At 48.8% G+C, this 21,873-nt stretch overlaps 1 protein-coding gene across 1 annotated transcript in view; it reads right to left on the bottom strand.

Moving 5' to 3' along the window:
• PLEKHG3 (pleckstrin homology and RhoGEF domain containing G3) overlaps nucleotides 1-21,873 on the bottom strand; it is a 71,973-nt gene that overhangs the window by 6,942 nt on the left and 43,158 nt on the right. The window contains exons 8-17 of the mRNA XM_084804406.1: nucleotides 20,297-20,479; nucleotides 19,058-19,150; nucleotides 17,769-17,855; nucleotides 16,947-16,980; nucleotides 16,384-16,488; nucleotides 10,284-10,322; nucleotides 9,505-9,524; nucleotides 8,890-9,156; nucleotides 7,825-7,923; nucleotides 5,537-7,010 (exon numbers count right to left, since the gene is read on the bottom strand). Coding sequence (XP_084660532.1) covers nucleotides 5,537-7,010; nucleotides 7,825-7,923; nucleotides 8,890-9,156; nucleotides 9,505-9,524; nucleotides 10,284-10,322; nucleotides 16,384-16,488; nucleotides 16,947-16,980; nucleotides 17,769-17,855; nucleotides 19,058-19,150; nucleotides 20,297-20,479 — 2,401 coding nt within the window. The remainder of the gene's footprint in view (nucleotides 1-5,536; nucleotides 7,011-7,824; nucleotides 7,924-8,889; nucleotides 9,157-9,504; nucleotides 9,525-10,283; nucleotides 10,323-16,383; nucleotides 16,489-16,946; nucleotides 16,981-17,768; nucleotides 17,856-19,057; nucleotides 19,151-20,296; nucleotides 20,480-21,873) is intronic.

Consider the following 21,873-nt stretch of genomic DNA (forward strand, 5'->3'; position numbering starts at 1 on the left):
CACTGGAGTGATGTGATCTCGCCGGTGGCTGACTTTAATCAGGCGAGCCGCCACGTTCTGTACCAGCTGCAGTTTCCGAACCGTCTTCAAGGGTAACCCCACGTAGAGCGCATTACAGTAGTCTAAACGAGAGGAGACCAGGGCATGTACTACCAATGGGAGCAGATGGTCGGGAAGGAAGGGGTGCAGCCGCCGTATCAGATGGAGTTGATACAGCGCTGTCCGGCTCACAGCTGACACCTGAGCCTCCATGGACAGCTGGGAGTCCAAAATGACCCCCAGGCTGTGGACCTGGTCTTTCAAGGGTAGCCGTACCCCATTCAACACCAGGTCAACATCCCCCAGCCTCCTCTTGTCTCCCACCAAAAGTACCTCGGTCTTGTCAGGGTTCAGCTTCAGCCTATTCCTCCCCATCCAGCCACTCACCGTCTCCAGACATTTGGACAGGGATTCTACGGCCAACCTTGGTGAAGATTTAAACGAGAGGTAGAGCTGCGTGTCATCTGCATATTGATGACACTGCACCCCAAACCTCCTGATGATAGCCCCCAGCGGCTTCACATAGATGTTAAATAGCATCGGGGAGAGGATGGAACCCTGTGGCACCCCACAAGTAAGTGGCCACAGGTCCGAAACCTCCTCTCCCAGTGCTACCCTCTGGTACCTGCCGGAGAGGAAGGACCGGAACCACCGCAATACGGTGTCCCCAATGCCCAACCCCTCCAGGCGGTCCAGGAGGATACCGTGGTCAACGGTATCGAAAGCCACTGAGAGGTCGAGGAGAACAAAGAAGGAGCATTCACCCCTATCCAGAGCCCTCCTCATATCATCTACCAAGGTGACCAAGGCCGTTTCTGTCCCATGCCCAGGCCTGAAGCCCGACTGAAATGGGTCTAGATAATCAGTTTCTTCCAAGTGTGCCTTCAACTGCAGCGCCACCACCCGCTCAATCACCTTGCCCAAAAATGGCAGATTTGAGACTGGGCGAAAGTTGTTCAAAACTTGAGGATCCAAGGAGGGCTTCTTTAAGAGTGGTCTTATCACTGCCTCCTTGAGGGCTGATGGCATCACTCCCTCCTCAAGGGAGGCGTTCACCACCGCCTTAATCCCCTCACCCAGTCTCTCTCTGTAGCTCATAATGAGCCAAGATGGGCAAGGATCAAGTAAGCAGGTGGTTGGCCGTAACGATGAAAGCACCTTGTCCACTTCATACTGTTCTTGTCTAAAGAAGGACTGCTTCGGATTAATTCAGCTAGATCAATTAAGGGGGTGGGAAAGGGCATGTGGGGAATGGAGATTTGACGAGACTACGAGGATGAAACTTTTGAAAAGCAAATAGCCAATGTTTTAAGGAAGCATGATGTAGTAGTAATGGGGGACTTCAATTTCCCCGATATTTGTTGGGAGACAAATTCTGCAAAACATGGCCCCTCCAGGAAATTCCTGACTTGTGTGGCAGATAACTTCCTCCTACGGAAAGCAGAAGAAGGAACTAGAGGATCGGCTATCCTTGACTTGATCCTAACCAACAGAGATGACTTAGTGGATTAAGTAGCAGTTACAGGAACTCTGGGGGAAAGCGACCATGTTGTACTTGAGTTCTTGGTTCTAAGGGAAGCAAAAGCCAAGTGTAGTCAAACGCGTACCCTGGATTTTAGGAAAGCTGATTTTAATAAACTCAGAACAATGATCAGTGAGGTCCCATGGCAAGCGACTCTAACGAGAAAAGGAGTCCAAGATGGGTGGGAGCTTTTAAAAAAGGAAATTCTCAAGGCACAATTACAAACCATTCCAACAAGAAGAAAAGATGGAAGACAACAGAAGAAGCCAATGTGGCTTCACAAAAAGCTGAGAGATGAGCTGAAAACAAAAAAAGGACACATATAGGAAGTGGAAAGAAGGCCAAGTAACAAAGGAAGAGTACAGGCAGGTAGCACAGAATTGCAGGGATGGCGTCAGGAAGGCTAAAGCTGAGAATGAGCTGAGGTTAGCAAGGGATGCTAAAAACAACAAAAAGGCTTTCTTCAGCTACATACATAGTAAAAGGCAGAGGAAAGAAATGGTTGTTCAGCTAATAAATAAGGATGGCAAAACGATAACAGATGACAAAGAAAAGGCAGAGGTGCTCAATTCCTACTTTGGCTCAGTCTTCTCCCAAAAGAGGGTCTATGATCCCCCTGGCAAAGGCGAAGTACAGGCTGAAGGGGCAGGATGGCAACTTGAGAGCGATAGGCATATGGTCAAGGAACACCTAATTACTTTGAGTTCAAATCTCCAGAGCCAGATGAAGTGCATCCTAGAGTAATAAAGGAACTGGCAGAAGAACTCTCAGAACCGCTGTCTATTCTCTTTGAGAAATCATGGAGGACAGGTGAAGTGCCAGATGACTGGAGGAGGACTAACATTGTCCCTATCTTCAAAAAGGGCAAAAAGGAGGAACCTGGGAACTACAGACCAGGCAATCTGACATCAATCCCTGGGAAAATTCTGGAGCAGATGATAAAGCAATCCATCTGGAAGCACCTTGAAAACAATGCAGTGATTACTCGAAGCCAACATGGATTTGTCAAAAACAAGTCCTGCCAGACAAATCTGATCTCATTTTTTGATTAAGTAACCTCCCTTGTGGACTGTGGGAATGCTGTAGACATAATATACCTCGACTTCAGCAAAGCTTTCGACAAAGTGCCCCATGATATCCTGATGAGCAAACTAGCTCAAAGTGGGTTAGATGAAACAACGATCTGGTGGATCCACAGTTGGCTACAGAATCGGACTCAAAGAGTGCTTATCAATGGGATCTTCTCAAATTGGGGAGAGGTAACAAGCGGGGTACTGCAGGGCTCAGTCCTGGGCCCCGTGCTCTTCAACATTTTTATTAATGACTTGAAGGAGGAGGTGCAGGGAATGCTGATAAAATTTGCAGATGACATCAAATTGGGCGGGATAGTGAATACTTTGGAAGACAGAAACAAAATTCAAAGTGATCAGGATAGACTAGAGCGCTGGGCAGAAAACAACAGAATGACATTTAATAGGGATAAATGCCAAGTTCTGCACCTAGGAAAAAGAAACCAAATGCACAGTTACAAGATGGGGGATACGTGGCTCGACAACACTACAAGCGAGAAGGATCTGGGAATTGTTGTCGATCACAAGCTGAATATGAGCCAACAATGTGATGTGGCTGCAAAAAAGGCCAATGCTCTTTTGGGCTGCATTAATAGAAGCATAGCTTCCAAATCCCAGGAAGTACTAGTTCCCCTCTACTCAGCACTGGTTAGGCCTCATCTGGAGTACTGTGTCCAGTTCTGGGCACCACACTTGAAGAAGGATGCAGACAAACTGGAGAGGGTTCAGAGGAGGGCAACAAAGATGATCAGGGGACTGGAAACAAAGCCCTATGAAGAGAGACTGAAAGAACTGGGCATGTTTAGCCTTGAGAAGAGAAGTCTGAGGAGAGATATGATAGTGCTCTTCAAGTACTTGAAAGGTTGTCACAGAGAGGAAGGCCAGGATCTCTTCTCAATCATCCTGGAGTGCAGGACACAGAATAATGGGCTCAAGTGACAGGAAGCCAGATTCCGGCTGAACAACAGGAAAAGCTTCCTGACTGTTAGAGCAATACGACAATGGAACCAATGAGCTAGGGAGGTGGTGGGCTCTCCCACACTGGAGGCCTTCAAGACGAGGCTGGACAGCCATCTGTCAGGGATGCTCTGACCTGGATCCCTGCATTGAGCAGGGGGTTGGACTCGATGGCCTTGTAGGCCCCTTCCAACCCTTCTATTCTATGATTCTATGACTCTGCAGAGGAATAGTGACCCAACCTGGCATCCCAATCTCTCCCAAGAGGCCTCTACCTGCAATCCCTGGAGCAGGAATGGTTGCAGGTGGTAGAGGAATGAGAGGAAGAACACCCTCATGCTTAATTTGTGACTTGCAGCTTGAGTGGATCTTTCTAGCTCACCTTCCTGAAAAGGAATCTGAGTTGGATGGAAGACTCTGCCAAGATCAGTCCCTGAATCCATGCAAGGGCTGCAGGATGAAGAGCTCCCCTAGAAGAGATCTGCTGGGGACTTGAGGGATCCTACCCCCTAACTCCACCGGACTCCAAGAGGTTCTTAGGTGGGTGGTTGGCCACAACTGAAGGAGACAAGTTGGCATCTGAGGAGGAAAGCGAAGGAAGATTCCCCTGCTCACCTTCCTGGTCACCTTAATATGATAACGGAGTGGCCTGAGAAGTAGCTATGGCACGGAGGGGCAAGGCAGACTTCTGCCCCTCTCTCAGGGGTGGAGGACTCAAGAGTTGTGTCTGAACAACATCTCCCAAAGGGAGAGAAAACTCTCCCTCAGCCTACATCTTGGGTAAAGACTGCAGCCAAGACAATGCTTACTCTCCTTGCCTCTTATCTATCAACCCAAGGAGAAGGGCAAAGATAAAAGAAATGAAGAAATAAGTAAGTAACAAAACCAACGGAATTTAGATAAAGGAAAGGCACTATAAAGGCAGAGCTAAGCAGGAAGTGCTTCCAGATCAGTTTCCTTGCCCAAAGCAGGAAACTAATTATATTTATTTGTGACACTTGTATACCACTGAATAAAATCCCTCAGCGGTTGTGACCTACAAAGCCTTAAGTGACTTGGGACCAGGATATCTGAAGGACTGCTTTCTTCTCCCACATGAATCTGCTCTCCCGCTGCATTCATGATCAAAAGGCTTGCTCTGCTTGCCACCACCAGCAGAGGTACGGCTGGCTGGGGTGTGCAGCTGGGCCTCCCTGGTTGTGGCACACCAGCTCTGGAACGCTCTCCCTGTAGAGGTCTGGCTGGCTCTCTCACTGATGACTTGTCTTTTAGGGGGCTGTTAAAAATGTTCCTGTTCTGCCAGGCCATTGACCTGTTTTCAGTTCTTGCCTGCCCCCTGGTTTTATGACTCTGCCTTAATATTCTCTATTTTAAGTTGTTGCATTATATAATTTTAATTTTGTAGGCTGCTTTGAGAGCCCTTCTGAGGGCAAAAAGGCAGGATACAAATAATGTATAAACAAAGCAAATAAACTGAATGGGGTGGTTGCAGGGTCTATTCTGCAGTCAACTTCGGAAACTGGGCTGTGACTGTCATTCAGCATTAGATTACAAACTCTTTGAGGCAAAGAGATCCTACTATTATTCCTAAAACAATACTGAAAGGTGTTTGTAATGTGGGTCTCAAAACATTTATTTATGGCATCTTTTAAAACTATTTTATATTTAGCACTTTATGTATCATTATTCTTTTTTTCTTTTGTTTTTTTAATTAAAAAATAGTTACCAAGTTTGAGCCAAAAAGGTTAGGACAAGTCAATGATCTAAAATGTAAAAAAAAAAAAAAAGAGGAAATAATAAATCTTCTTTCTTTATTCTCACAGCAACCCTGTTGTTAGCTATGGCTTCTAGGCATTGCCGCAACGCACATCACAGGAACATAAAATAAGAGCAATGATGGATTGCCGGGGAGGGCACAGCAGCCCAGCAGCCCCTGGCCAATACATACCCTGGCCTCTCTTATCTGCCTCCTGCTGGCCAGTCAAGGCATTGCTCTTCATCTCCTCCTCCACTTCAGCGAGTCTCCTATGCGCAATGGACTTGTGGCCCTTGATTCGAAGGCTGTACTGGCGGGCCAGCTGGTACACCTTGTTCTTCAGCTTCTCTGGCAGCTCTGCCTCAGCCAGGCTGGCCAGGTCCATGAAATGGGGGTGCAACCGAGGGAGACCCTGATCTTGCTCACAACTCCCTAGCTCTTGCACCAGTTTCCAGGGCAACCTCGAGGGCAGGCCCCGCTCCACAGGTGACTTGCCCTCAGGGGAGGGCACAGCTGGCTCCTCCGCAATGGCCCCGAGGTCCTCGTCCTCCAGGATCAGCAGTGGCTCATGAAGGTCAAAGCCATTCTCTTGGCTCCGGAGGCTGTCTTTCACGAAGCACTCAGCATGCCGTGGGGAGGCTCCCCCGTTTGCCTTGCCTGCCCGGGTGCCCTCTTCCCCACTCCTATTCCAGAGGTCCCTCTTGGGTTTCTCCATCTCCTCCCAGACTTTCACCATCTCGGCAGGCGGCCTGAATTCCGCATCAGTGACTGGGTTTTCGTCACAGGCGGCCTCAGAGCGGGAGGCCTGGGACCCAACCACTGGCCTATTTGAGAGCACCCAGGTTGCAGTCCGGCCAGCCCCACTGCTGCCTGTGGAGTCCAGCCTCTTCCTTTTCAGCACCTCCTGGTCCAGCTCCAGCTGGGGGAGGCTGTTGATCCTGAAGACAGAATTCCTCACCAGCCCTTTGGGAATGTAGGAGAGGCTCTCCCTCCGCCTGACGCTGAAGCCGGCATCCTGATGCTCAGCGTAATCGTAGTAGCTCTTGATCTTGTCCAACAGCAGCCGGTCCTGCTGGGACAGCATGGGCTCCTTCCGTCGACATGAGGCCCGGTCGGTTTCCAGCAGGCCAGGCCAGGAAGCCCCACTAGGGATGTTGCTAGGCTCAGATGAGGGCTCCTGAAGCAGGCTGCCACCGCCACCACTCTGGGAGACGGCAGTGTTGTTATTGCGACAGGCCGCCTTTTCGCTGGCATCCAGGCTCAGGATGCTGCCACTCCAGCTGGCCTGCTTCGGGGTCAAGGAGCCCTTCCCCTCCTCAAGGGCCAGGCTGCTGCGACGAGAGAGGCTGCTGGCAAAGCGCTCCGCTATGATGCTGGCCTGATCCAGCACCGAGAAGGGGAGGATGCTTCTGGGCTGGGGCGCATGTCCGTCTTCTTCCTCCTCCTCCTCCTCCTCTTCCTCCTCCTCGCTGCTAAGTGGCTTTAGCCCTTCTGGGTTTCCAGTGGGCTCCAGACCATTTGAACCCTGATCCAGGGGCCCATGTTGGTCTGCCAGGACAGGCTCCAAAGTACCCATCGACTCAGGGTCTGAAGGACTCTCTTCTGGGCACTCTTCCTTATGTGGGGAAACTTCTAACACCCTGTCAAGCTCCATGGCTGATTGAGCCTGGGGAATACATCAGAGAGCAGGTGAGGAGGGAGGGAAGGCTTCACTTATGTATTATTACGTGAGGGAAAACAGTGGCCTCGCAGATTACAGATGGGTATTACATAAATAGTACATGAAGGCAGCCAACTCTAGAGACCTCGATGTAGTTGTTATTTAAGTAAAGGCTTTTAAGGGAGGAAATTAGGTACCCGCCCCTAAGCTGGTTCAACAGAAGGTATCAATCTTAATTATTTTGTATGATGCATCCTTTGGGACCAACATGGACTGTCTACTGGAGGGATATGGGGGAACTTTGAGTAGAAATGGAACAGCCATAGACCCGGGCATGTGAAGCTTCTGCTTTGTGGAAAGAGCCAAGAGACCCCCTGGGTGCTTCCAGACAGGTCTTTTACTGTGCAATCGCACGGCCTCATTCACAGAATTTACAGGAGGTCCAGACATCACAGTATTCCATTTGTAGCGCCCTCCCGTGCTTTCCACTACTTTTTCTGTCTTCTTTCTTACCAGAAAAAAAAATCTGTTAAAGAAAAAAAGACAGAGGAGCTGCACAAAGACTTCTGATTACTAGTGCTAAGAACCCTCTACCTCAGCATTCCCCAACATGGTGCCCTCCATATGCTTTGGACGTCAACTCCCATCAGCCCCAGCTGGCATGGCCAATGGCCAGGAATGCTGGGAGTTGTAGTCTAACACATCTGGAGAGCAGATTGGGAAAAGCTGGTCTACCTGGAAGCACCTCCTATCTCAAATAGGGACGAGCAGAAGCACTTTTCTCCCAAGCAGCACATCAGTCCATTGGCCACCCACTCACCATCAGGACAGACGAGGCTGTCTCCGTGATCCTGTTTTTCTCACTGCTGCCTGGAGACTGGCATTGTTTGGCGGGGGGCTGTGCCTTGTGACCCTTGCCCTGAACCAAAAGAGAAACAATATTGTTGGACAGCTGAGTATGTGCTCTTGGAAGAGAACCACTGTGTCCACAAAAGTTGACAAAACAAGAGAAGCCAAACATTTCTTGCCATGGTTATTTATCATTCTGAAGCACCTTACAACCCTTATCTGCTTTTTTATTAGTATCTCCATTTTACAGATGAAGGCAGAGAGATTGTAGCTTGCTCCAGCCACCTAAGTACATTCATGGGTGATCAAAAGTTTCTGCACACGTCCAATATTTTAGCCATTGGACATAGTAATTTAAACCACCTCTTTCCACATCAAACACTCTTACAATGGCAGGTTTCGGTGGCTTTGGTTGGCTTGCTGCCCCAGCACAGAGCAGCCTTGAAGCTGGCTCCTCACTAAAGGTAAGTCCCAATTCCTTCCAGGTTAGCAGCTCTACAGAGCTGATTTTCTAGGTTCTGCGCAATGTTTTGGTATAGGCAGCTGCATGGCCCGGTTACAAACTGCAGGCTGATGAGTTGTCTACAAGGCACACAGTTAGTGCTGCATCCAGGGGGTGTCCAGTAGCATTGGCAACAGGACCTGGTACAGATCCCATTTCACATCAGCTTCTTTTCATCGTCACGCTGCTTAATGGGGCAGAACCTTCCGGGCAAAAGGAAAAGAAAGGCAGAAAAGTGACCTCCCATGGGGACAGAGTTGGTAAGAACCCCCGTGAGCCTCGTTGGTTATCAAGCCACAAATCTCATTAGCCTGTGTGGGAGCACGCAGAGCACCAAGTCAGTCCGTAGTGCTACTTACGGGTTAAACAAAACTGCACTCCAGGGCCCCACTGTGCGGCACAGGGCCTGGCCCATGTCAGAATAAGCAGAAGAGTTTAGAGAAGACAGCCAAAAAGAACAGAGGGCAGCCAAGAGCCATGCACCAAGCCAGCATGCACATGGGCGACGTGGCGGGGGTCGAACAGGCACCTCACCGTGCTGCCCCAGGAGAAAAGCAAAGCATTGGCCCGATAGTGCCAGCAATGGAGGACGGCCATCAAGGAGCTCGCAAAGTCTGCCACCTGCTCCGTTCCTACCAGGCCTTCTTCCTCCTCCTCCTCCTCAGCTTCATCCTCTTCCTCTGGGCCCGTCTCCTTCCCGCTGCCGTCACTTTCAGCCAACTCTCCTGGAGATTCCTGGGGAAGGGTCTGCTGATCCTCCTCCTGGGGTAAGCTGGGGGGGGCCTGGGGGGGTTCCCCAAACTGTTTGGAGTGGAGGCAAGCAAGGGCTCCCTTTAGAAAGGCCCCAGCACTGGGACTCCAGTGGGAGACACAGCTTGGGGTGCCTCCCCCTCACCCCAGGTGGCTCATCTGCTTTTGCTACCTACTCGTGAGCAGCAGCACACGACTCAGAGCTGTGGAGAACTCGCTTCCCACTCCTTGGAGATTGCAGTTGCCAGGAGGAAAGGTCAAGCTATTCATTTAAGAAGGCGTTTTTTAAGGGACCCAGAGCCCACTGCAAGTCACCCATGACTTTTAAGGCCCTTAAAAGAAAGGCTGCTCTTTCTTGCCCTCCCATAATCTTTCCCTTCCAGAATTTCTGGATCTTACCTTTAGTCCTATTGTCAGATCTGTAGCACATGAAAGAAGAAGGAGGAGGCAATTAAGCAAGAGGTGGGGTTTCAGTCCCCTGCCCATATATACAGATATATATTCCCCCTCCATGAGTGCCATTTGTTGGTCCCTGTCCCAAATCTCCATTTCAGGGGCACCTTATATAACCAGAAGACCACCACAAACAATATGGCAGAGAGCCTTGCATGCGCTGCTCCACGGACATAAGACCGTAAGAAGAGCCATGCTGGGTCAGACCAAGGATCCATCTAGTCCAGCATTCTAATCATGGCCACTTTTAGTGTCTGTGGTTCCCCTGGAGAAGGCAGTGGGTCAGCCACAAGGCAATGGGAAGTCACTGCTCAAGTAGTGATCATCTAAAGCACAGGTGGGCAACTTATGGCCCTCCAGATTTTTGGGCCTGCAGCTCCCATCATCCCTCAACATTGGCTATTCTGAGTAGGGCTGATGGGAACTGTAGGCCAAAGGACCACAAGTTATCACCCTGATGTAAAAGGAATAACTCAGGGGCAGAAACTTAGAGAAATGTCCAGCCTAATCTTTTAGCATCTAAGCTGCCTTGGTTAGCGATTCAGAAGGTGGCCTCTGCTCACAACTACTGGTCTGAATGAATTTGAGATAGGAGATAGCAGAGGGCAGACATCTGCCAACTCTCAACTCACATTAAGCCAGCAAACCTGGACAGAGAAGTCCTATTAGTCCAGAGTTTCTTCCATCTATGCTAGAGGAAAGAAGGGAAGGGGAAATCCACTCACCTTTGTTGCTCAGTTGCTTGAGGATCTGTTTTGTTGGCTCTGTGATGAAAGCAAGGTTTGCAAGGTTAGTCCCTGAAACGTAGTTGCTGATTCAGAGCCCAGAAGCACCCAAGTTGTTCCAGAAAAACAACCACCCAGCACCAGCTCTAGCCCACAACCTCTGCCCCTCCAGAAGGCAACACCTTGAAGCATCTGAGGGGAGAGTAGAACAGCACCGGCCTCCCCTGTGCAGCAGTGAATATGCCTCTCAGATAACTCCCCCACCAGTCTGTCATCTGGGGTTGCAAGGCAACAACAAAATGAAGGAGGCCAAACAGGCCTTTGAAATGTAAAAAATGAAAACAATCTCTCCCCACCAATCTCCTACTAAGGATGTACGAAAGTCACTTACCTTTTCGAAGGGTGACATTCGCGGGGGGGGGGGGGGGGAGGCGCTCCGTCCCTCCCCACCGAAATTCTGTCCGGCCGGCTCCGCTCCATGGAGATTCCGCAGAGCCGCCGGCAGGGCCGCCCACAGCCAGACATCCAGCTGCTGGGCAGCCTGCAGGGATGTAAATGGCGGCTGCCATAGCCGCCGCCATTTGCATCCCTGCATTTTGCAGTGATAGGCTACATAAATATTTACATAGCCTATCATGGCAAAAAACAACAACAACAGCGAATGCAAATGGCGGCAGCTACGGCGGCCGCCATTTGCGTTCCCCCCCCTTTTTTTTTGCTGTTTTAGCCTACGTACATATTTACGTAGGCTATTATGGCAAAAAAAAAAAAAGGAACGCAAATGGCGTAGTGGCCGCCATTTGCGTCCCCCTTTCCCCCCCCCGTAATAGCCTACGTAAATATTTATGTAGACTAAAACGGCAGAAAAAAAGGGAACGCAAATGGTGGCTGCTGTAGCCACCACCATTTGCGTTCCTTTAGTTAAGCCGTGATAGGCTACGTAAATATTTACATAGCCTATCACGGCTTCCGCAGGGATGCAAATGGCGTCCCTGCGTTAGCCGTGATAGGCTATGTAAATATTTACGTAGCCTATCACGGCTATACGGAAGAAGCGAATGGCGGCCGCAGACGCGGCCACCATTCGCAAGTCAGCACGGACAGCAGCAGGTAGGTGCTCCGTTCCGGGCCCATTTCACGGGGCGAGGGGGCTTCGTTCTGCCACAGATTTCGGGGGGCCGAATGCACTGGCATTCGGCCTCATCGAGATCCGTGGCGGACTTCTCTGACATCCCTATCTCCTACCACTAGGCTGCCTGTACTTCGCAGGATGTGGGGGTTTGCTTGGGGCCAAATTGGATTCTAATTTTTAAACCATCAGAATGCATGATGCAGACTTAGCAAGGTTGCCTACATTGTTTCTTATCATGCAGTATTTATTCTTCTTTGAAGAATCACATTTCTAAGAGAATATAGGATTCTTCTGGCAAGGGCTGGAAGAGGAATAAAGGAGGGAAGAGTACAGGTATGCTGCAACGGCTGGCAAACTGCTAACGTGGAGAAAGGCCAAGGCCTTGGGTAGGAAAGTGACATCTTACTTTCTAGCTACACTGACCCCTGCTTGGCCTCTTTAAACTTCTGAGACTTTGTTCCACATCTTCTCAACAGCCATAAGAACTAGGAACTTGCACACAAAAAAGGAGAAAGGAAGTGCCAGGTTCTAAATCAGACACCCAATTTCTGGACAAGTGAAATGTACACAGCCTTGCGTGATCCCCACTGTTGGGTTTGTGGGGACTGAGAGGCATGTTCAGCAAAGCATGTGTCCATAGCCTATTCCAGAATTAGCTTTGACCCAGTGACCTCCACTCAGAAGGCCTGAGTCGCTTGCTCCCAGCCCCACACCACCAGACTGCAGAGACCCTTCATGCCACATGCTGAACTAGTGGAGCTCACACCCGATTTTCTGCGGCCTTTAAGCCCTGCCTGGGCAGAGCGGTGGAGTCCATCTAGGAGCTTCTCGACACTGTTTCTGCCATGGAAAGGTTCTAAGGATAGGACATAAGATACCTGTTAGTGCCAATGCCGTCCTCCTGCGTACAGTACCAAAGGCCTGCCTTGTTGAGGCCTGCACCATGCTAGGACATCCTGCCTCAGGGAAGGGTCATCAGGGCCCATGTCAGCAGGCAGCTTCCTCAGGCAGCTGCTGAGGGCCTATGTTGCTGACACCACTGCCCCGAGTCCCCTTCTGTTGGTGCTTTGATGAGGACTTGGTGACTGCCACTGTACTTGCCTTCAATGCCACGGGGAGGGGAGGTGCTACACCGCTGCAGCGCATTAAAGGCAACTACAGCGGTGGCTGCCTGGCACTCACTGGGAGAGTGGCAGTACCGCTGCCCACACCCTCCTCCTCCGGAAAGCCTGCCTGCCTCCCATGTCTGGTGGAAATAAGTGGTGGGGGGAGGGACTGCCCACCAGCAGTGTCCCACCAGAGGGCCATATTCTGTGAGCAGTGGTGTGGAGCAGAATGTTTTCCAGTGCTTTATTTTTCCATTTCACACGTTCTTTGGAACAATGGATGGAGGCCAACTGCAACTACAATATTTATTTATTTATTACATTTCTACACTGCCCAAAAGCTGAAGCTCTCCTAACAATATTAAGCAAGCTCGGCAGTTTCAAAATTGTAGATGGGGGCGTGTCAGCAGATCGTGGACAGGTCTTTGGGTTGCTAACACCTGTTAGTCTGTCAACCATTTTTTCAGTACCTTCCCTGCCTCCACTTTTAAACAATGTAGGGGAAGTACATGCTGTTTGTTGTCCTAAACTTTTACAACTATTCCAGTATGAAATTCTACATAATATAACATTTAAATCGCATTAAATGTGCTTTAATTCCCCACCCCCCTGCTCAAATATTTCCAGTCAAATACTTGTGGTGTATTGGTACAAAAAAATTAAAATTATGGGGTACTTTTTAAAGCTTTGTTGTTTACGAAACACTACTAAAATATAAATGCTAAATTAGATCACGCTGTAAGGACATCAGAAAGTGTTCCAATGCAAACTGAAAGTTTTCTGATGCAAAACACTCAGTGCAGGCACCCAAGGCAAATTAGTCAAATTTGCATAGGAAATTTTCCCAGAAAATGTTCCAGAAAGTCTGCATCACCAGCTGTGAGGTTGCTCAGGCCTGGTGTCAGCCCTGTAGTGGACTACATCATTTATAGCAGCCTGCCTGAACCTGGTGCCCTCTAGATGCTTTGAACTACAACTCCCAGCATTTCTGACCATTGGCCATGCTAACTGTGGCTGATGAGAGCTGAAGTCCAAAACATCTGGAGGGCACCAGGCTGGGCAAGGCTGATTTATAGGCTCCCTTTCCAACTCTATGGACCCTTCCTAACTGTGTGCGTGTTGGAGGAGATTGCACAATGACTGTCCTGTTGGAACTCTCTTGTTGCAAGTGGTCCAGATACCACGATGCCAATAGCCCTATTCAGGCATTATGCTCTTAAGCCAGTGGAGGCTGGTGGCTCCGATGTCAGTGGGGTGGTAAATCTGCTCTGGGTTTCAGTCAGACCCAGTCAGAACTCTAAAGAAGCTATCCAAAGTGCTAAAGCCTATCCCCAAAATGGGTTCAGTGCCTTGGATAGCTCCTTTAGAGTTCTGGCTGGTTCTGACTGAAACCCAGAGTGGATTCGACGCCCCACTGAAATAGGAGCCACCAGCCACCACTGCCTTATGTGATTACACTCCCATGAGGGGAAGCTTGGGGATGCACATGCTGGCTCTACTGCTGTGCCGTCTGCTGCCTGCCCCCTCCCATCCATCCATACACCGAGGGAGGGAGTCCTGACATGGGGAGGCCACTCTACATGGTCAGGCACTCCATGTGATTCAGGGTAGACCAGGACTGGAGTCTTCAGGCAGCATCCTCGGGTGCTCTGATGTCCACTCGGCGGCTGCCACTGTAATTGTCCACACTTCCTCAAGAGACTCCCCGCTCCAAACCTTCTCCTCCAACACGTGGGAAGGAGGCAGGGCCAGGTGTGAGTGTAATGATATGAGGACCTGATGGCGGAATCCAGCTTATATATCCTTGAGAGAGGCCCATTTTCTCATCATTTCTGGACAGCCCCTAACTGTTAGAGCCTAAAACTCTAGAAAAAAGATCAGCCTCAGTGGCTCATCAGGAGATCCTCTTGTTTCCAGATGTGCTGGCCCTAGTCAGCATAGCTAATGATGGAATTATGGAAGCTGTAAGCCAAAACATCTGGAGGGCCACAAACTGCCCACCTATCTGCCTAGAGATAGGTTTGTACTGCAGCAATCAAGAGCTAAAGCATAGCCGTTATCTCTTGGCCCCGCAATCAAAAATTAAAATGCACACGTAAGACTTTAGCACGGTTTTACATGACACAAGAACTCAGCCCAACACACACCCTTTGTTAAGGTAAGAGGTTGAGGAGGGACAAAAGGAATTCAGAACCTCATCCACATTTGAACACAAATTACAACATCCAGGAGTCAGCCAGTGAAATGGAACCAGCCTGGCCTGTCTTGTGCAAACTTGCACAAGTTTGTCCTGACGCACCAGGCTCAGGAGCAGTTCAGAGGGGACAGTGGGAGGGGTCATTAGCTCAGCAGTAGACTTTCTAGTTCAGTTCCCAGCTCAAAAGGGCCTGGGGGAGGAGGAATGGGAAAGAGTTCCCATTGCCCCCAAGACCCTGGGAAGATGCTTCAGATTAGGACAGTACCAGAGCAGATGGGAGACTGGAGTGGTCCAACTATATCAACCACATATATTAAAGACAGGGTGTCCACCTACCATGAATGCAGAAGCAGCTTGGCCCAAATGTTCCAGAGGAATGACAAATGCCTCATAGGAGTGGGCATTTAATTTATCATAACCACAGCCCTGCTGGATCAATCAAAGGCTTTTTCTAGTCCAGACAGCCTTTTCCCAAGAAATGGACAGACATGCTTCCAGAACACCCACAAGCAGAAGAGGGCTGCAGTTTCTCCATTGACGGTTAGGACCTGCGACTAACTAGGCGCACTAGGAACTCTCTAACATTCTCTCACTCAGCCCCTTCCTAAAGAAATAAATCACTGGCTTGACACAAAACCCTCTAGCCTCCATTCACTCTCTTCCATAGATGGTGCACACAGGTATAGGACTCAGACAACAAGAAGTACAAAATGGATAAGGTGGTATTTGTTACTGGGCTAACTTTTGCTGGCACTGGAATACGCAAACTTCCCGGCTACACTCCTTGTCTTTGGTATTGCTCTGGAGATAGGACAGATACTGTTCACAGTATCAATACTGGACTATTCCTCATTTCACACGTTATGCAGGCTGATATTATGTTAGAATTAATGTGTGCCAAGGAATTAAATTCCAATAAGAAATCTACAGGGAACACTAATAGCCCCAAACTCAGGTCACATGCTAATAGCAGTGACCGCTAGTAATTCCCATTCCCTCCCTGGTGCAGGAATGCCTTTTAGAGCTAGTGGGATATGCAGCCCTGTGCTGCACAAATCAAACTGCAGAGCTGCCAAACTACAAGGCTTTGCTGGTCACCCTCTGCCTCTTTTCTGCTGCCATAGCCTCACGTCATTTGCACATTGTTTCTAGGCCTTTCCTGCCTTCTTCCTTTCCTTAGGTCCCAAATTTCACTCTGTTCCAAATAATTTTAACATAATCCTCGTCTCTATTGCTGAATTATCTGCCTCTGAAGCGAAGGGGACAAGTTCACAGTGACACCGAGGGGGAAATTCCCATAAAACTGTCCAGAATAAACAATAAACACTCTGTGTATGTGGTGTGCCAGAGGTCATGAAGCCTTGGCACAGTAAACGCTTGAGCACCTGACAGCTGCACTGAGCTCGAAAGCAAGATAAAAATGCTTGACAACAATTTTGTCAATAACTAAGACAGGCCGCTGGACAAGCTACTAGTGAACAAAAAAAGGGTCTAACCTAAAGCCTTCTGGGAATATTTGGGCACTGCTACCCTATAATCAAGGGCTGCTCAGCATATAGTCATCAGCAACAACACACACAAGAAAGTCCACAAGGACAAGGGAACAGCACCTTGCCTCCTGCATCATTGCTCGAATAGGTACGTCCCTATCCCAGCACAGTTTACCTGATTGCCGTCGGCCCTGGCGGCCACGCTGAGGAACGTCTTCTGTAGTTTGGCATGACGAGGACTTCTTCAGCCGCTCTGGACTGTATTTATAGCAAGAAGGATCTGAAAAGAGGAAGTGGGAGTGTATAAAAGCCTGCTAACTGGCCCCACTAAGTGTGACCAGACCACGCCAGGCATAAGCCGAGCCAACACTATCTTATTCACTGTTGCTCTCCCATGAATATAACATGTGTAGCAGCAGAGGCTCCAGTAAGCAAACCCAGGCTCAATCCTCAACCCCAGAGCGTGACAATTATATTAAGTTACAAGAGACAGAGACTTAGGTCATCAATAAGGGTTGCTGCATCCCTCAGAATCTCAACCTGCTTATTGTTGCTTCTGCTGCTGTGTAAATTCCCCAAACAAGACGAAAGAACCCAACTCCTATGAGGTAGAGTACACTCTAAGCCTTGCGTTGGGATATTTTGACAGATCGACTGGTTTGCTCTGCCGATCACAATTGCAGGCAGGAGGAAGGATGCAGGAAACAGACTTTTGAGACAAGAAGAGGGGCAACTTACAGTACAAGTCCATTTCCAAGATGGCTTCTTTGGCCTGAAGGAAAGAAGGTATTGGTTTAGCACTCAACTAAGGTAAAAAGGAAAGCCATCATCCTGAGAGCAGGGGCAATAGGGAAATCTGCACCCTCTTCCCCCACCAAATAAGAGATGTGGAAGAGGAAGGGAGGAGACATTTCCCTGAATTTAATATTCCCTGTCCACCAAGGACAAATTCCTCTATGACTGTTCCAGACATGCATCCCTTTCTCAGTTGGATAAAGGAACCAGACAAAGGCCCAAACACCAAGCCTGCCACGCACCCACATTATGGGAGTGCTTAGGCCTCAGCCTTAAATTGTTTTATGCTGCCTTGATGGCTTTTTAGCAGATAAAGCAGTATATGAATGTTAATAATAAAGAATAAATAAATAAGCATAGCTTGAAGAATATGGCTGGGTTTTGGAGGATTCATTAAGTAGAGCCAATCAGGCTCATAAGCAGGTCACATTCATACTCAGGATCCAGGAAAGGACTTTAGGGTGACAAAGATGCCTATAAGAATGGATATACTGAACATTTCCCTCAGCCTCTCCACCCCCAGTCCCCAAAATAACATTTCTTGGGACATTGCTTAGGGAATGGCAGAAGACTCCATGGAGCTTCTAGCATTCATTTTGCAGACACGCTAAGGCAGCCTTCTCCAACCCGGCGCTCTCCAGATGTGTTGGACTACAACTCCCACCATGCCCATGCTGATGAAGATGATGGAGTTGTAGTCCAACACATCTGGAGGGCACCAGGTTGGAGAAGGCTGCCCTAAGGGAAAGGATGGCTTCTACTCACTTTCTGAGGGATGATGGCATGGTGGTTTTCTAGGATCAGACGCTTGATGTGATGAGTCCAAACCCGCTTCTCCTCCCCGGATTTGGCCTGGTGACAGACAGACATGCCATAAATTTGGAAGACAGGATTACCCAGCTGACCCTGCTGCAGCGCAGCCCTTTGAATCCTGCCACCATTTTGCAGTTATTACTCAAAGGCACACACTATCCCTCCTGCCAGTGTCTGCTCACTGACACCAATTCCACCTTCTCCAGCACTCAATGACTCGCATTCTGTGATCCAAACTTAGCATTCTTATTGCTGGACATTTTCCACAAGCCAGCATCACTTAGCAGCGCAACCCATCACCAAACTGGCCTGTTTCCTTCTTCCCTCGCATCCCCTTCCATCCAACACAACCTGGTCCTTGCATTCTCCATGCTAAAACCCAACAGCATCTATTTTCTCCAGTCCTTCTACTGGCCTTCCCATTCCCGTTCCCCACCTGCCTTTTTTCAACATTGGCATGCCTGCCCCTCAAAGCCACCTTCAGCTAGGGATGTCAGAGGTTTCCGCCACGGATCTCAGTGAGGCCGAATGCCAGTGCATCTTGGCCCCTGAAATCCGTGGTGGAACGAAGCCCCCCCCCCGCCCCACCACCCTGCGAAAGGCGCGTGAAACGGAGCACTTACCTGGTGCCGTTCATGCTGCTTTGCGAAGGGCGGCCGCATCTGCAGCAGCCATTTGCTTCCCCATTTTTGCCGTGATAGGCTACGTAAATACTTACATAGCCTATCACGGCTAACGCAGGGACGCCATTTGCGTCCCTGCGGAGGCTGTGATAGGCTACGTAAATATTTATGTAGCCTATCACGGCAAAAAAAGGGAACGCAAATGGCAGCCGCTGTAGCCACCGCCATTTGTGCCCATTTTTTTTGCTGTGATGGGCTACGTAAATATTTACGTAGCCTATCACGGCGAAAGACAGGGGCGCAAATGGCCCCTGTAAATATTTACATAAATATCTACGTAAATATTTACGTAGCCTATCACGGCAAAAAAACAGAAACACAAATGGCAGCCACTGTAGCCGCCACCATTTGCGTCCGCAGGCTCCGCATGCCTGCGAATGCACCCGGCCGGCGGCTCCGTGGAGTTGCTGCGGAGCAGAGCCAGCCGGGTTAGGATTTTGGGGGGAGGTGCGGGGCGCCTCCCCCCCACCGCGAATCAACCCTTCGAAAAGGTAAGTGACTTTCGCACATCCCTACCTTCAGCTGACTTCTAAGAATGCCAGTGGCTCATCTCCTCACCTGGATGTTGTACTGCTGCTTGTTGCGCTTGTAGTGGGTGACAGTGAAGCACAGCGAGTCTCGGGTGCTCTCAATCAACATCAGGGAGGAGCACTACAGGGTCAGAAGCAAGAGACATCCAATGCGATGCCCCCATTGCCGCAGAGGTCTCCAACCTGGTGCTCTCCGGGTATTTTAGACTACAACACCCAGCATTGCTCATCACTGACCATACTAGCTGGGGCTGATTGGAGTTGAAGTCCAAAGCATATGGAGGGCACCACTTTGGGGAAGGCTGCAACGGACCTTCGACAACCACCCCCAACACAATCAGGTTTACCGGCTCTGTGTCATTTTAGGAATGCAAAGATCTCAGAGGCGGCCCCTCCACCGAGCAACATGTTTGCACTTTGGGTGACCACAAATAGCATGAGATGAGGACTGAGTTATAACTTTTGTAAGGGTTTTTTCTCTTTTCTTTAGAGAACATGCTGTTACCTGTACCTTTAGGATGGAGGGGGCCGCTTATATAAATATAGAAGTGTTTGATGGTGCAGGAGGAGAAAGGGCTGGGCTTGGCAAGAGCAAAATAAAGACAGAAATGACTGGGTAGAGCTTGGGCACAGTCTCAGCACTGCATCAAATTCGGGGGCCAGTAGACACCATTGCAATAGATATATCAAGCCATTAGCATCAAAAGAGGGAGTGGAGGTTTTTCTTTGGCTGTCTATACATAATAGTAGCACACTCACTCATACCTTTTTATTGTTAGTTAAAATCAGTCTGGAAGAGCTCCAGGCTTTGGTTTTGCATTCACAATTAGGAATACAAATTATTCTGGCGGGCTGGGGGTGGGGAGGAGATCCTCCTGCAATTGGATATATATCACTCTCCGAGGGGTACGCATTTACATTAAGTTGCTTCCAACTTAATTTTGAAACCAGCCCCTTTGATGCCTCTCCCCTGCTGGGTTATGCACAGAATTGGGCTGTGAGGGCGTGGGAGGAAATGAAGAGTCAGGTAGTCATGTTTACCCTGGGGTCCTCTACAGAGGATCATAAATTCACATCTGTTTCAGCTGTCAGGTATGAGATCCCAGCCAACAAAGAACGAACCATCTTTTCATCTCCTCTAACCGATAGCAGTACCAGAGATACTCTCCTGATCCCACCCCACCCACCCCAAAATAGGGAGAGAGAACTAATGGCACTGAAGCATCCATTACCTATGCAACAGAATCACAAAGCTGGGCTCACTTACAGGAATGTGGCTTTTGAATACATAATGATCGCCCCGCTTCTTTGTTATCAGCAAGATTTTGTCAAACAAGAAGAAAGTTCTCTCATTCCTGACCCGATGGACACGGAAGGTGCCCTCCAGGACTAGCTCTCCATAAGTTGTCAGGTCCGGGCCCTTCCAGTTAATAAGCAATGACTGAATCTCCTGTAATCCGCAAAAGGAAAAGTCAGAGAAAAGTCCCACTTCAAGAAAATCCAAAGAGAGCACAAAGATGCCTGTATTGGTTCAAATCCCTGATCTCTGACAGAATTCCATCAACCTTAAATAAGTCATCTGAACCTTGTAGCAATTTGAGACTTAAAACAAAAACAGTTAAGGTGCTATATATGTAGCATACAGACTACTAAATACAATATGCTAAATACTTCTCTGTAGCAGCACCCACTCCATGGAAAACCCTTCCCCATGCAGTTCAGGAGGCAGAAAATGTGGCATCTTTCAAAAGCCTCCTAAAAACACACCTTTTCACCCAGGCTTTCCTTAGGCTGTAACTGCTGCTGGGTTTTACTTTGGTTTTATACGCTATTTTTCAACTTTTAAGTTTTATATTGTTTTATCATGTTGTATTTTATGGTTTTAGTTGTTGTGAACCGCCCAGGGAGCCTCAGCTGTTGGGCAGTAAAGAAATGTAATAAATACATACATACATTTCAGCAGATTCATTTAGACAGATACATGGAGTACTGGGCTATCAGTGTCATGATGGATATATATTACCTCCAATATGAGAGGCAGCACATAAGAACATGAGAAGAGCCATGTTGGATCAGACCAAGGATCCATCTAGACCAGCATTTTATTCACACAGTGGCCAACCAGCTGCCCACAGGAAACCCACAAGCAGGACATGAATGCAACAGCACCCTCCCACCCATGTTCCCCAGCAACTGGTGTACATAGGCATCTGCCTCTAATACTAGAGGTAGCATAGAGCCATCAGGACTAGTAGCCATTGATAGGCATCCTCCATGAATTTGTCAACTCCTCCTTTAAAGCTATCCAAATTGGTGGCCATCACTGCATCTTGTGGAAGTGAATTCCATAGTTTAACTATGTGCTGTGTGAAGAAGTACTTCCCTTTATCAGTCCTGAATCTCCCACCAATCAGTTTCACAGGATGACCCTGAGTTGTAGTATTATGAGGGAGAAAAATGTCTCCCTATGCACTTTTTCTTCACCATGCCTAATTTTGTACGCCTCTATCATCTCCCCCCTTACTTGACTTTTTGTAAGCTAAACAATCCCAGCTGTTGTAACCTTTTCTCATAAGGAAGTTGCTCCAGCCCCTTGATCATTTTAGTTGCCCTTTTCTGCCCTTTTCCAACCCTACAATATCCTTTTGTAGGCGCAGTGACCAGAACTGTATCCCTCACAATATCAGTAGCTAGGGAACACAAGCAGGAAAGTGCTATTGCACTCAAGTCCTGATGGTGGCCTTCCCATTGAAGCAACTGGTTGACCACTGTGGGAACAAAATTCTAAACTAGATAGGCCTTTGGTCTGATCCAGCAGGGCTCTTCTTACACTATTAACAAAAG

The sequence above is a fragment of the Heloderma suspectum genome, chromosome 1 (assembly GCF_057233095.1).
Source record: "Heloderma suspectum isolate Gila_16-S chromosome 1, 16-S_ref, whole genome shotgun sequence".
NCBI classification, from domain to species: Eukaryota; Metazoa; Chordata; class Lepidosauria; order Squamata; family Helodermatidae; genus Heloderma; species Heloderma suspectum.